The 14,985-nt window shown below is 34.5% G+C and overlaps 1 protein-coding gene across 4 annotated transcripts in view; it reads right to left on the bottom strand.

The window, feature by feature from the left end:
* Positions 1-9,178: 9,178 nt before the first annotated feature.
* LOC131149273 (two-component response regulator-like APRR3) overlaps positions 9,179-14,985 on the bottom strand; it is a 49,011-nt gene continuing 43,204 nt past the window's right edge. For all 4 annotated transcript variants that reach the window (XM_058099580.1, XM_058099582.1, XM_058099583.1 and 1 more), the window contains one exon: positions 9,179-9,493. In XM_058099580.1, the coding sequence (XP_057955563.1) occupies positions 9,386-9,493 (108 nt within the window). In that variant the 3' untranslated portion in view covers positions 9,179-9,385. The remainder of the gene's footprint in view (positions 9,494-14,985) is intronic.

Raw genomic sequence — 14,985 nt, 5'->3', positions numbered from 1 at the left:
AGAGATAGAGAGATGAGATATATTATGTACAAGGCTAGTTCCAAATCATCTTATATGTTGACTTTTTGAGTTCGTTCTCTATTTTAATGTTGACAAAACACAAGGATCTAATGTGTGTGTCGAGTTCTTAAACAAGTTTATATCTCATATCGCATACATGAAAAGGAGAAGTGAAAGTCAAGACAGGACTTAAAGTGCATACAACTTGGTGTGTTTCACGATAAATTAAAGAGTAAAAGAAGAAGACATATTTGTTTTCACTTGTAATGCATTTGATTTTTATATTTTGGTCTATAATAATACATAACATGCATGATGTGAATGTCAAAGCTTAGGATGACCATAGATAGACCCTAGGGACCAACACTTTTCATGAAAATTTTTTTCTTAATAACTAATTGGTTAGGGTCAAAGATTAGAGTTAAAATGAAATTGTCGACTAACGTTGGGTTTTTAGGTCAAATTAAGGGAAAAATTGTAAATTTAAATTTCTTCGGTCGACTGACCACCCTTGTGTTATAATCCAACGGTTGACCGAACTACTGTTTGTCCGAAGTAAAAAATTGACCAAAACTCGGCTGGACCAAACCGTGTGTGTTTAAAACACCTCGGTCAACCGACCCCTCTGGCAGCCCAAAGTCAAAATGTTCCGACCCATTTTTGAACTGAGCTCCCACGATCAACCGAACCTTGTATCCACCTTCTTCAGTTGACCAAACATGTAGTTCAAAATCACCACGATCTACCGAACCCAATTGATGGTAGACCATTCCTTTGTCATGGTTAACCGAACTCACGAAGGGTTCTGGTTCGCCCGTCTTTAGGGTCGACCGACCTGAGCTTAGGTTGATCGAACCTCTCGAGTCAGACCATTTTTGCTGCGCTAAACCGAGTTAATTTTTCATTTAACAATTTTTAAAATTCCTAATATGTCCCTAATGGTTAGTTTTTCCCCTGAGTCTATATATACCCTCTCATAACTCAATTTTTTTTTTTAAAAAAAGGAGATTAGATTGAAAATCCTCCAAAATATTTTTGAGCTTTATTTTCAAAATCAAACAAAAAGCTTTATACTCTCTTATATTATTCATTAGCAAATTTGTTTTGAGAGTTTTGATTTGTTCTTTTACTCTCATTAGCAAATCTATTGCTCTTGTGGATTGTTTAAAGAATCATTTGTTTGGGCATATATTCTTACATTCAAAGTATTTTCACTCTCATTTAAACTTTAATTTTTGAAAATCTTTGTGATAGTGTTTCTTGAGTTATTCCCATAGTATTTCTTTGATAAACATTTGTTGGGAATACTTTTCTTAGCCTGTGAATCGTTGCATTTTCATTGCAAGATTCATAAGCTTACATTGTATTTATTGCATAAATCTTTTTGTAAGCAAATCTCCAACTTCTCCTACTATTCTTTGAAAATTACTTTTGGGAGATAATTCTATTGGGAAAAATCTTTGAGTGTTCATTATATACATTTTCATTCAAAGATTGAAAAATACTTTTGAGAAAATCAAATACTCACATTGAGCTTTAATTCATATCATACGTGAGGGCATTTGTACTTATCATTGTACACATAAGCTTATATTAGAAGCATTTGTTTGTACAAATATTGAATATCTGTTGTATTCTCGACGTGTGGTTGGAAGAGGGAGACTTGTCTTGTAAAAAGTCCCAAATTGCCCAGACTCGGTTAGGAAAACACCAGACTGGTTTAGACCCAGTTAAGAGAACTAGGTGCACCACCTTGTAAGTTGTATTGGTTGGGCTCAACCCTGTAATTTGAGTCAGGGTATACCTCACCCCTTGGAGGAGAGGTTGTAATCGGTGTCGCTGCACCCTTAAGCGAGCAATTAGTGGAATCCTCTTACTTGTGAGCTTGAGGCGGGGACGTAGACAGTGTTGGTCGAACCCCGATATCATATCGTGTGTCGTTCTCTATTTCCCTGCACTTTAATTTTTCGCACTTAAATTCCTGTACATGCATGCTTATATTTAAATTTCTTATGAATGTGCACTTGCTAAAAATATTGTGAATGATTGAGAAATACTGAGCCTATTGTATCTGTTTTATTTATCTGCTCAGTTATATTTTGTTGGGTTATTGAAATTTGCATAGACAGACCCTAGGTTGCGTATTACTATTTGTGGATTCAAATTTGACCTAGGCATAATTTTTTTAAATACCCAACTCACCCCCCTCTTGGAAATACATCAATTCCAACAATATAATTCCTCCTGAGATAGTGAAGTTTTTTATCCTATCTATCCGGGGAGTAAGCAGCATAGCCCCCTCATCTCTATTTATTTTTCTGCATATTTTCTAACGCGTTATCAGCACGAGACTCTAACAAACTAAGATATTTTTTTTAAAATCGTATTTAATTTATTTATTTCTTGTAAACTTTATTCTACAAGAATATAATATTCTTTAGAAGAGAATATGTCTTTTAAATTTTAAACAATATCAATCTCCAAAAGAGATAGTAAGATACTCCTCCTAAAAAGACTATATATATATATATATACAATCTCCCGAAAAGATAGACCTTCTAAAGAGGCAATACATTTAAATCTCTCGTTTACATATTTAATCTTCCAAAAAGATAGACCTTTTGAAGAGGCTATATATCTAATCTCCAGAAGAGATGACAAAAATTTACCTCCTGAAGAGGATATATTTTTAACCTCCCGAAGAAATGTTCAAATCGACCTCTTGAAGAGGTGAAATGTTTATCCTCCAGATGAAATAGTATATTTAACCTCTGGAAGAGATGATAAATTATTACCCAATTTAATATTTTGAATTGGAATCATACTCCCGAAGAGTAAAAATTGAAAAAAAATAAAATAATGTTCCCAAAGAAACATATTTAAGTACCCTAGTAGGGTGAAAATAATATTATATTATAATTTCAATTTTATTTCAGTTTCTTAAATTGTCTTATTATTATTAATTTATTTATATGTTGAAAATAAGTAAAATTGAATTTGTTCCTCTTAACATCACATGCAACAATTATTTATCATTGATTCTTGATATTGAAATCTATATAAACGCAATGAACTTGGAAAATACTATTTTAGATAGAAATACCGCATCCTTGTAGGATCGCGCAAAAGTCATGATCTTTCTCTCTCATCATTTAGAGGAAGAATTAAAAACTGAATACCTCACTGTTAAAGACCCACTTATCTTATGAAAAAAATTAAATGATAGATTTGACCATTAAAAAATTGTAATTTTACCAAAAGCCCGATATGAGTGGTTGCACTTGAGGTTGCAAGATTTTAAATCAATCAGTAAATAGAACTCAACTCGACATAAGATTAGCTCAAAATTAAAATTATGTGGTGAAAATATTACTGATGAAGACATGCTTGAAAAAAAAAAAAACATTTACTACTCCCACTTATGTGCTCATGTAGTAGCAATATAGGGACAGGAAATTTAGTAAATTTTTAGAACCAATATCATCTCTTCTTGTTGCTAAGCAAAATAACAAACTTTTGACAAAAAAATCACCAACCTGTCCAACTAGTTCGACCCCTGAAATGAATATGAACACATCCTGTGATCGAGGTTGAGGCTGCATGTATGGTCGTGGGCATGGTTGTGGTCATGATCGAAATAATCACTGGCATCGACGTGAGGTTACAATCCTCTAGAAGAGAGATAACCCCCAGAAGAGGGATGACCCCCAAAAGCAAGATAATGATCAAAATCGGCAACCCTGACATCATGAAAATGAATGCTACAGATGTAGAGGAAAATGTCATTGGTCATGTACCTATCGTATGCCTAGATATTTGGTAGATCTACACCAAACTTCTATAAATGAAAAGGAAAATAATAAAGAAGTAGAAATAAATTTTATTGATTTTCTTAAAAATCAAGATGAAAATAATGATGCAATATTTTAAGATATAAAGTAAGCAAAATTTGGATTTAAATAAATAAACTATCATATTTATTATTGCTATGATCAATTATAATAATGAGTTTTTATAATTTTTATTATTTTTGGAAAGAATTTTTTTTAGAAAAACTATCAACTTTATCTTCTGGACTGTATTATACAAAGATTAAAACAGTAGAATCATATAATGTCTTGCACCAGAAGTGCAATGACCCAAATTTATTTACACTTTGACATGATTGTCTTGGACATCCTAGAGATGTAATTGCGAAGAATTATTGAGAATTCACATAGTCATCCACTAAAGAACCAAAAGATTTTTTTATCAAGTGATTTCATGTGTGCTGCTTGCTCTCAAAGGAAATTAATTGTCAAATCATCTATTTCAAAGGTAAGTCTTGAATCTCTTAGTTTCTTACAAAGAATTCATAGTGATTTATGCGGACCAATGCATCCACCCTCTGGACCATTTAAATATTTCATGGCCTTAATTGAGGCATCTACTAGATGGTCACACGTTTCTCTACTTTCTACTCATAATATTGCATTTGTTAGACTTTTTTTTTCAACTGATTATATTATGAGCTCATTTTTTTCCGATTATCCAATTAAATCAATTTGTTTGGATAATGTTGGTGCATTTACATCCCAAATTTTTAATAACTATTGCATATTAATGTCCTTGAAGGACAACAACCGACTAATAAACTTAAACCGCAAGTTAAAAGTGGAAGGCCTGTTGGTATAAAAGATAAAATTCTTAGAATGAGAAAATTGAAATCTGTAAACACTCCAGAAGAGGTTACAGAGGTAGATAATCCGTTCGACATTCACAAACTCATTTCTCCTGAAAATGAAATCCCTATTATGGAATCTCCTAAAGAGGAATCTCCTGAAGAGAATTTTAAACTCTTGAAAAAACATCTCTTGAAAAGGGATTGGTACCTGGAAATACTAATGAGATCTTAATTCATTACATATGAGAAATGTGAGATAAAAATAAAGTTGTTGTCAACAACACATTTGCATATGCAGTAACTACTGGTATTACCAGAAGTAATGAGAATTCTGAACCTAAATCTGTTAATGAATGTCGATATAGAAGTGATTGGTCAAAATGGAAAAGGCTATTGCATCATAATTAAACTCCCTATCAAAAAGAGAAGTTTTTGGACATGTAGTCTAAACATCTGAAGATGTCCAACTTGTTGGATACAAATGGGTATTTATGTGCAAGCGAAATGAAAGTAATGAAATTACTCGATATAAAGCAAGGCTTGTGGCACAAAGTTTCTCGTAGAAACCTAGAATTGATTATGAGAAGACATATTCTCCCGTACGTAATGGATGAAATCACTTTCAGATTCTTAATTTGGCTTGCAGTTGCTGAACAAATGAGCATGCACCTTATGGACGTAGTAACAACATACCTAAATGGATCGTTGGATAGTGAAATTTATATGAAAATCCTAGAAGGATTTAAATTGCCTGAAGCAAAATTCAAAAATTTATATTCAGTTAAACTCCCACGTTCTTTATATGGATTAAAGCAATCTGGACGCATGTGATAGAATTGATTAAATACCTTGTGAAAGAAAAATTCATAAATGATCCAATTTATCCATGCTTTTTTATTAAAAGATTAGAATCCATATTTGCTATAATTGTTGTTTATGTTGATGATTTGAATTTAGTTGGGACTTCTGAACGACTTACTAAAGCTGCTAATTATTTAATGACAAAATTTGATATGAAAGATTTAGGAAAGACAAAATATTGTCTTGGCCTACAGATTGAACATGTAAATGGAGGAATTCTTGTTCATCAATCTAAATATATCGAAAAGATATTAAGGCAATTATATATGGGCAAAGTCCATCCTTTGGGATCTCCAATGATGGTGCGATCATTTGATTTTAAGAAGGATCCATTTCGACCTCATGATGAGAGGGAGGAATTACTTGATCCTGAAGTACTATATTTAAGTGTTATCGACTCTTTGATGCATTTGACCAATTGTACAAGACCCGTCATTGCATTTTCTATAAACTACTAGCAAGATATAACTCTGTTCCTACTCGGCGACACTAGAATGATTTTAAGCACATTTTATGCTATTTAAGAGGTACATATGATTTGGGTCTATTCTACTCATTTGATTCTAAATCTCAACTAATAGGATATGCAGATGCTTCTATCTATTCCTTACAATGATAAGTTTCAAACTAGATATATATTTCTTTACGGGAAAATTGCTATATCTTGGAAATCAATAAAACAGACAGTCACAACAAACATCTTCCAATTATTTCTGAAATACTAGCTATCCATGAAGCTAGTAGAGAATGCATGTGACTCAGATAAATGATTTCTCATATTCAAGAAAATTGTGATCTTCAATCAATTAAGGGTATTCCAATGGTTCTATATTAAGACAAAACTACATGTATAGCTCAACTAAGAGGAGGATACATAAAGGGTGACTGAATAAAGCATATTTCTCCAAAATTCTTCGATACACAAACTCCGGAAGAATGGTGATATAAATATTCAGTAGATCCGATCAAGTGATAATCTAACAAATTTTTTCATCAAAACTTTACCTACTACAACATTCAAGAAATTAGTTCATCTCATCGGAATGAAACATCTTAAAAATCCTAGTAGAAAGAGTTAATATATGGGTGACATCCAATGATGAGTGTTATGAAAAATATGGTTGTCACTCATTCATCTTCCACCACCATGTATTATCCTATAAAAGGCTCTCCCTCTCATTTTGTAATGTACACAAAAAATGCTTGAAGAAGAGTAGGCATATAAAAAGGATGAGAGAAGATGAGAGATAGAGAGATGAGATATATTTTATACAAGGTCAGTTCCAAATCATCTTATAATTCCTTCCGAGATAGTGAAGTTTTTTATCTCATCCACCCATGAAGTAGGTATAGTCGAACCACGTAAAATTTTTGTCTTATCTCTATTTATTTTTCTACATCTTTTATAACATTTTCTAATTTTCCTATAATTTTTAAGAATACTGAAAAAAATAATTAAGATGGATAAGAAGGCAACAACCTCAGGACACAAAGAAAAATGACATTTGCTTTTGCAAGAATTTTTGTTTTTCAATCATTTACGTGAGGATCCATGCAAAATTACCAACACGACAAAATGAAAATAAAATAGAAACAATAAAAATCAATGAAAACAATTTAAAAGTCCACGTACTTGGATGAGAAGGGTGTGGTTGAGCTTGAGCTTGAGCTTGAGCTTGAGCCAGCACATCGATCTCTTTTTGCGCTATCCTCTTTGCAGATGCAGCCGCACGACCAACACTGCATTCTCCAACGCTACTGCTTTAGCGCCTTCAACCACCAAACCAAAGCTTCTGTCCCCTGCTGCGGCTACAGCCGCCGACTGTACCACTGTAGTTAATTAAAGGAATTTGGGGCCACAGCAAGAGATACCAGCTGCTCTTTTTTCGTTTCTAGTACTGCTGTCCTCCTTCGCGCAGGCAGCACTGCCTAGCGCATGCCTATGACAAGTTTAAAATGTTTTTATTATTATTCTTAACATTTGCGACTATTGTTATTGTCATCACCATTCCATTGAAGAGAAAAACCAACATTTCCTTCCATCCTCATTTTGGTAAATCAAACATGAGAATAAGAACAAGAGTTAAACTTTAGGGTCTTTTCTAAGATTTGGCAAAAGGCACTCACATCTTTCAAAAATCCTATTGATCTTCTTAGATACTTATACTCCTAAAAGATTTGTCTTTTTATAAGATATAAGCGAAATTTTGTGTGCTTTTACAAACTTTAAGGCAGGTGTTTGAAATTCTTAAAATCTTAAGAGTCTATGTTTTTAAAATCTCAAGGAAAGTAAGAATCTTTTAGTTAAACCACTAAAAATGAGAGGTCAACATCTTTTATACTAAAATTTATTTTTCATTCCAATCATGCTTCTGCAAACTAAATAGGAGACAAGTGTATTAACACTTAGGCCAAAGACGAGATTAAGTTCCGAAAGATTTTAAAAGAATTTAGACCCCAAAAAAAGGTTAAAAAATGAGAATTTTGGATAAAATAATAATAGCCTATTTTTCTTATTCAAAAGGGTGAAAAAAAAACATTAAAATCTTCTGAGGTTTAGAAGAAAAGAACGAGAGGTTTCAGAAATTTCATACGCCACCCTTAAAATTTGATTAGCACATGTGATTTTCCATAAGATTTAAAAACTTTGTTTGACATTTGATTCTTCTACGTCTCTTACATAAAATGAGACTGCATACAAAACCTTGAGGTTTGTTGAAGTTTTATAATTTCAAGAAAAATTCCTAAAACTTCTATTCTTTTACCCTTTTAAAATTACTTTTCAAATTTTTATTCTTAAAGATGAAGCTTTATTTTTACTTTCAAAAGCGAAAATCTTTTGGAAAGTAGAACCAAACAATGCCTCCGTCGGTGACGGTCGGTTTGCATCAGTCTGTCTGCTCTAGTTCAACTTCAGATAATATTCATATTCCGCCAAACCGACATGACCCTTTCTTTCCATCGTCCATTTCAAATCCTATTTAAGCAGCGTTTGGCAGTATTAAATTTTAAAGTATAACAAATGAATATAATTAGCAGAAGCTAAATTGTCTGCATAAAATCAAGGTTGCGTTTGAAAAAAAATTTAAAATGAAACGATTATTGTAACAAAATTTAAAATAAACAAAATATCATCATTATCATTATAAAATTTATAAAATAAATGACTTAACAAAATTAAATTGAGAAAAAAAAAAACCTATTACTAAATTTCAACATAAAAATATTTTTCTCCATCATATTCACTGATGTAGCAACTTTTATATATCATGTTTGAGAACATAAAATTCGATCTTAAATTTAGATTTATATATTTGAGTAATCTTTTATACACTTTCATATAACATCATCTAACTTCTGTTCAAATCTACACAAATCCAAATCTAAGATCCGAACTCCAAACAACCAACAGTTTTTATTGTAGCCAACTGTGCATACTTGCATTGATTAGTTGATCGTGCCCTTTATATATCCTTGATTTTTATTTGCAGTCGAACGCAGCGTTCTGTTCAGAAATAATTTGTGGGGGTTTAAGACATGAAAGATTACTATTTTTTAATTAAGGTAATGTTTATTCTAATTCAAAGGAGTTTTTTATAAGAAGAATATTGCAATTCACCTACAGATGAAATAAAATCATAAAAAATTTGTAAATACCACAAAAAAAAAAACTTGACTATTAATAATGATTGCCCCATCAATAGAAGAGTCCCATGTTTTACAGTGGGAGTTCTCTCATAGTGTGGAACCCCTCAAAATCCTCTTAACCATGAATTTTTAGTACTCTTATCCCTACATGTACAATTAGTGCTCTGGTTGGGGGCCTTAAATCTGTTAGCAATAAATGAAAATAGGTAAAAATTAGTTATCTGAAATCGTATTGGTGTCTTCATGCACTTTTCGCCGCACAAATTGTCCCCGTATGCGGGGGCGTCCTTCTGCTGGTCGCTTCCTGCTCTGGTATTGAACCTGCAAAATTGTATGCAATATTTGTTCAACTCAAAGCTTTCAGAATCAAGACTATACATTATACAAAATAAATCCAGAAACAAGATAGGTGAAAGCTCAAATTTCATAAACAAGAGCTAACCTACTTTCACTGATCAAAGGGAGCAGGCAAATGGCACCTTTGGAGAATGTGCTGCTTGGGGAAGCATATGATCTGGAAAGAATAACTACAATGGCTATGAAAGAAAATACCGTTTATAGTCACTACTGATGGGGGAAATTCCATGGTTAAAAAATGTGTACCTTGTGGTATGCAAAGCCATGTTTGCAGCAATTTATGCCTTTGCAAGGAAATGGTACTCCCTACTTGCTCATTCAAAGGCCAAATCTCCTACTGATTAAGTTCTCAATGCTCTTAATTTTCCAGGAAATGTGAAACAAGGGCAAATGAATCTACATGCATCCATATGCTATATAATTACACAACGCATCGTAATAGTCATGAGCAATATGGCAATGTTATCTTCAATCTCCCAGTAACAAAAAGGGTCAGCTCTAGGAACTCATGGCCATCAATATCCACAATTTTCTTCTGCTCCTAGTTTTTCTTGTGTCTGCCCACTTGGTTCTAATCCTGTTTAACCTAGAGTCTTAACACCTTTCTGGCATCTTTTAACATGAAGTTAATCTAGGCAAAGTTTTTCCGATCAAAACTAGATCATTTACAAGAACAAACAACATCAGATTCTCCCCTATGTACGTCAGTCGGTCTACACAATGCAGAAGTCAATGGCTTAACGCCAGATCTTATTGTGCAATTGGAAATCCACTTGTTTCATGCATTCTTTCACTCGGTTCCCCTCAAGGTTGTAAAATAGTCCATGTAACTCCAACTTTCTTCTCTTCTGTCATACATATCAAAGTGTGTTCACAAATCATTTGAGAATTTTCAGTCTTCAAGGTTATATTGAACACATTAGTCAACTGAACCACATAATCACTGCCTATAACCTTTCTAGTCTCCCAAAGCCTGACTATTTTCATCTTTCCCGCCGATTCCTTAATTTTGGATATGAAAGCTTGTAATTTCCAGTTCCCAACAAGGTTTGCTTGCACTGCTGCACTTGACATAATCTAAATCCCTTAAATATCCTTTATTAGAAACTCCAAAAATTGTGCCTTGACAAGTCACAACACAATAAATTATAGATTCTCATTAAGCCTTCATGTAGATGCAATAAATTATAGTTACCCATTAAACCTTCAAGTAGGTTCTTGGCCAAAACAAGTCATTCTAGGCCGACAGTCCCTACTCGATAAAACAGGCAATGCAAATTAGCTAACTGAGAGATTAGGGGCTTTGCACCAACCTTTAGTGAGTAGGAAAGTCAAATTCCTAAGTCAGTTTAATGCAAGTGACTTATAAATGAACCAAAACAAGTCATTCTAGGCCGACAGTCGCTACTCGATAAAACAGGCAATGCAAATTAGCTAACTGAGAGATTAGGGGCTTTGCACCAACCTTTAGTGAGTAGGAAAGTCAAATTCCTAAGTCAGTTTAATGCAAGTGACTTATAAATGAATATGTTCTCTTTTTATCCTTCCACAACTCCATCCCAACTATGTAGTATGGCTTTTACTTGTGGTTTGAATCAGAAAAGGAGAAAATTAGTTGACTATGCAGCCCACTTGCACTTCCCATGGAATTTGGGCTCCTTTCCATTATTTTGCTCTTGCTTTTTTTCCATCATGCAATCAGATTCACTTGATTATTAGGTAAATCAGAATCATTCTGTGCTCCTAATCCTCTTCAAAAAAATGTGATGACTTAACAATGGATATTGTCAGAAGGTGTTCTAGTTCTGTTAATTGTTAAAAATAAGTCAAGATGCTTTCAGCAGTATTTTTGTAATTTCTTGGTCTAATTTATATTTTAACATGTGCGAGAGACGGAATGCACAAGTTTCAGTTCTCCCTGAGATGCAGGGGCATCATCAAGGTTCTGCAGCCATGGAGAATTTAGAAGAAATAGAAGAGAGAGGAAGGGGAAGAGAGGAGATACCAAGGGAAAACTCACTTTCAGTTCAACAGTTCAAATTTATTAACAAATGACTACATCATGGCTTTCAATGCCATTTATAAGAAAGCCTCTAAACACATGAAATTAAACACATACCCCTAAAACTACATTACATTACAAACATACCCCTAGAATACACAAATACTACAAACAAGTACCCAACATAAATAATCCTAATACAAGCAAACTACACACACATACTTAAACAACTAACTAAGCACATTTGGGTTTCGGACTCGATAAACCATTCACCCTATTCTTTGACCTAGGCCTCCTAATTGGGTCGAAATGATCCATCCAAATAGCCCCTTCTCATCCTACATCAATTCTCTCCTTCTGAAAAGAACTTGACGAAATACCAAGGAGTCCATCACCATGAATAGAGTCACCTCGTTTCATAAGAAAGGAACCAACAATATGCTTCAACTTGGTGAGTGGAGAATTCGTGATGGCATCAACTTATACTTCTTTTTGTCAATGGAGACGGAATAAGAATTCTTATATCCATCATGCTTCACCTTCCTATCAAATAACCATGGTTGACCCAAAAGGATGTGACAAAATTTGAGAGGAAGGATATCACATTGCACTTTCTCCATAATGGAACAAATCTTGAAGGTAAGTAAGCAGTGATCATGGACCTTCAAGTTGGTATTATTCACCCAAGCAATTTTGTATGGTTTGGGATGAGGCTCAACTTCCAAATTTAACTCCACAGCTTCTTTAGAAACTACATTTGTGCAACAACTAGGATCAATAACCAAAGAACAAAGCTGTTTTTGGCATATCACTTAAGAGTTTGAAAGATGTTGGTCCGCATCCAATCCTTTGTCTCTTTAACCTTGTGGGAAGAGAGCATATGTCGAAGCACTAAACAAGTTTTCAAATTGGAATCATCATCATCTTCTTCTTCTTTTTCTGCCAACATCCATGAATTGGTTAGGACATTGTGCAGATCGATGTCCAAAACCTTGACATTTAAAGCATTTGAGTGATGGTTGACTCTTAGAAGTTGTTTCGGAATGATCAGGAGTCTTCCAAGAAGTATTAGTCTGAACACCTTTACCCAATTGCTCAACTGTCTTCTCTCACACAACTCTACTAGTATTCTTCTCAAACTGAAGGGTCAATGTAGCTTTAAGAGGATTGCGTTGCGTGTCCTCCTCAATCTGCGTGGCAACCTGTGTGGCATCCACAACTGTAATGAGATGGCATGCAGCAAGTTTGGAGGCAATATCTAGCTTCAACCCTTTTCTATACAAAGCTATCATAACGTCCTCTTTCCATTCGATACCAACACGAGTAGCGAAATGATAGAGCCTACTAGTGTACTCCATAACTATCTTTTCTTCTTGCTTCAAATCAAAGAGCTGGAGATGAACACGCTGCTGTTAATTGGGAGGCACAAATTGCTCCTGCATTGCTCACTTCATCTCATCCCACATTGTAATCTCACCAAATATCTTCTTCTAAAATCTCCCTTTGTTTAATCCACCAAATTTGAGCAGTTCCCTTCAATTTTGATTTAGAAAAGCACAACTTTCTAGTCTCATTCATGTCAAACAATTGGAAATGGTACCCCAAAGAATACATCCAACATCAAATTCATCAGAACCATCACCATTAAATTCTGACTTCTAGTTTAATTCCCTTACTCAAATTATTATTTCAGCCTTCACACAACTCAAAAGCATAAGGGACAGCAGCTATTCCACCATCTTGTTTGGTAGGAAATTCCATGGGCCTTCTACCTAGGGCTGCATCTTTGGTTGTTAGCCTTTTCAAAGCACTAGTAATAGTCTCCAAAGCATGTTCCGTATTTTGTATCCTACCAGATAACAACTCCACCTTTGCAGACAATTCAGCATTGGTCACCATGACGCAATTATATGAAGCAAATCACGAACTCACTTTCAATTATTTAAGAACAATATTCAAGTCACCTTTAATCTGAGGGTATAATGTAGAAGTAAAATAAATTCAATTTCAAAAATCACAGATGAAGCGAAAAAAAAAAAAAAAAAAACCTGATTTTTGATGCTGGCAGTGGCAGTTTCAAGGTTTTGTGCCAAAATTATTGTGCTTGCTTGCAATATGTTGTGTCCGCAACAAAATATCTCCTTGCAGCTCAAAATATCTTGGATAAAATCCAAAATCTCGTGGCTGAAGCAATATTTTGCAAGACTAGAAATTGCAGAAAACTGTGGAAGTTTCCCAGTTGCAGGTCATCGGCACCTGGGGCACGTGCACCACCAGTAAGGTGAGATTAGGGATGAGAAGTTCATTGGTGGCGGCGGTGTTATGAGAAGAGCATAGGAGATCAGAGTTTTCGAAGTGCCGACAACTGGGGAAGTTTTGGCCAGCGTGTGGGGTGTCCTCCGGTGGTCAAACAGTAGTGAAAATTGAAGGGGAATTGTTTTTGGGGGCTTCTATTTTCAATGGGATGGGTGGTGTTGCAGGAAGGGGTCTGGAAGGTGGTGTTTGAAGAAATGGAGACATGACTGGAATTTTCTGAAAAGTTCAGAAAATTTCAGAATATAGAAGAATCAGAGAAAGAATGATGGAATAGAGAGAGGGAAAAAAAACAAGAAGAATGTAGAAGAATAAGAAGAAATAACAGAGAAGGGAGGGTTAGACACAAAACAGAGTGAGAGAACAAAACATATGCAGAGCAGAAAACTAGAGAACAAGAAGAGTAGAAAGAAGAAGCGACAGCAGCAAGGGAGGGAGAAGTTACAGAACAGAGAAGGAGAAGGAAAGAAGAAGAAGAGAAGGAGAAGAAGCAGCATCATAGGGAGATAGAAGTTGTAGAACAGTGGGGGGAGGAAGAAGAGAAGAATATGGGGAAGAGGAAGATTGAAATGAAAAGATGGATGAACTGAAATGGGAGAGAGATCGTGGTTGGGCTCTGATACCAAATGATGCAGGGGCAACATAAAGTTTCTGCAATCATGGGAGATTTTAGAAGAAATAGAAGAGGGGAAGGAAGGGGAAGGGTTGACAGAAGAGAGAGGAGATGCCAGGGGAAAACTCACATTCAATTCAACAATTCAAATTCATTAACAACAGCCTACATCATGGCTTTCACACGCTATTTTAAGAAAGCCTCTAAACGCATGAAATTACACACAACCCCTAAAACTACATTACATTACAAACATACCCGTAGAATACACAATTACTACAAACAAGAACCCAACATAAATAATCCTAACACAAGCAAACTACACACATATACTTGTACAACTAATTAACTCAGCACATTTGGGTTTCAGATCCAATAAACTATTCACCCTATTCTTTAACATAGGCCTCCTAATTATGTCAAAATGATCCATCCAAATAGCCACTTCTTGTCCTACATCACTCTGTTTCTCACCACATCATCTCTCTCTCTCTCACACACACACACATCTTGGTCTCCTGTTTCCTT

The sequence above is a fragment of the Malania oleifera genome, chromosome 2, assembly GCF_029873635.1.
Source record: "Malania oleifera isolate guangnan ecotype guangnan chromosome 2, ASM2987363v1, whole genome shotgun sequence".
Classification (NCBI taxonomy): Eukaryota; Viridiplantae; Streptophyta; class Magnoliopsida; order Santalales; family Ximeniaceae; genus Malania; species Malania oleifera.
This window is presented reverse-complemented; position numbering and strand designations above follow the sequence as displayed.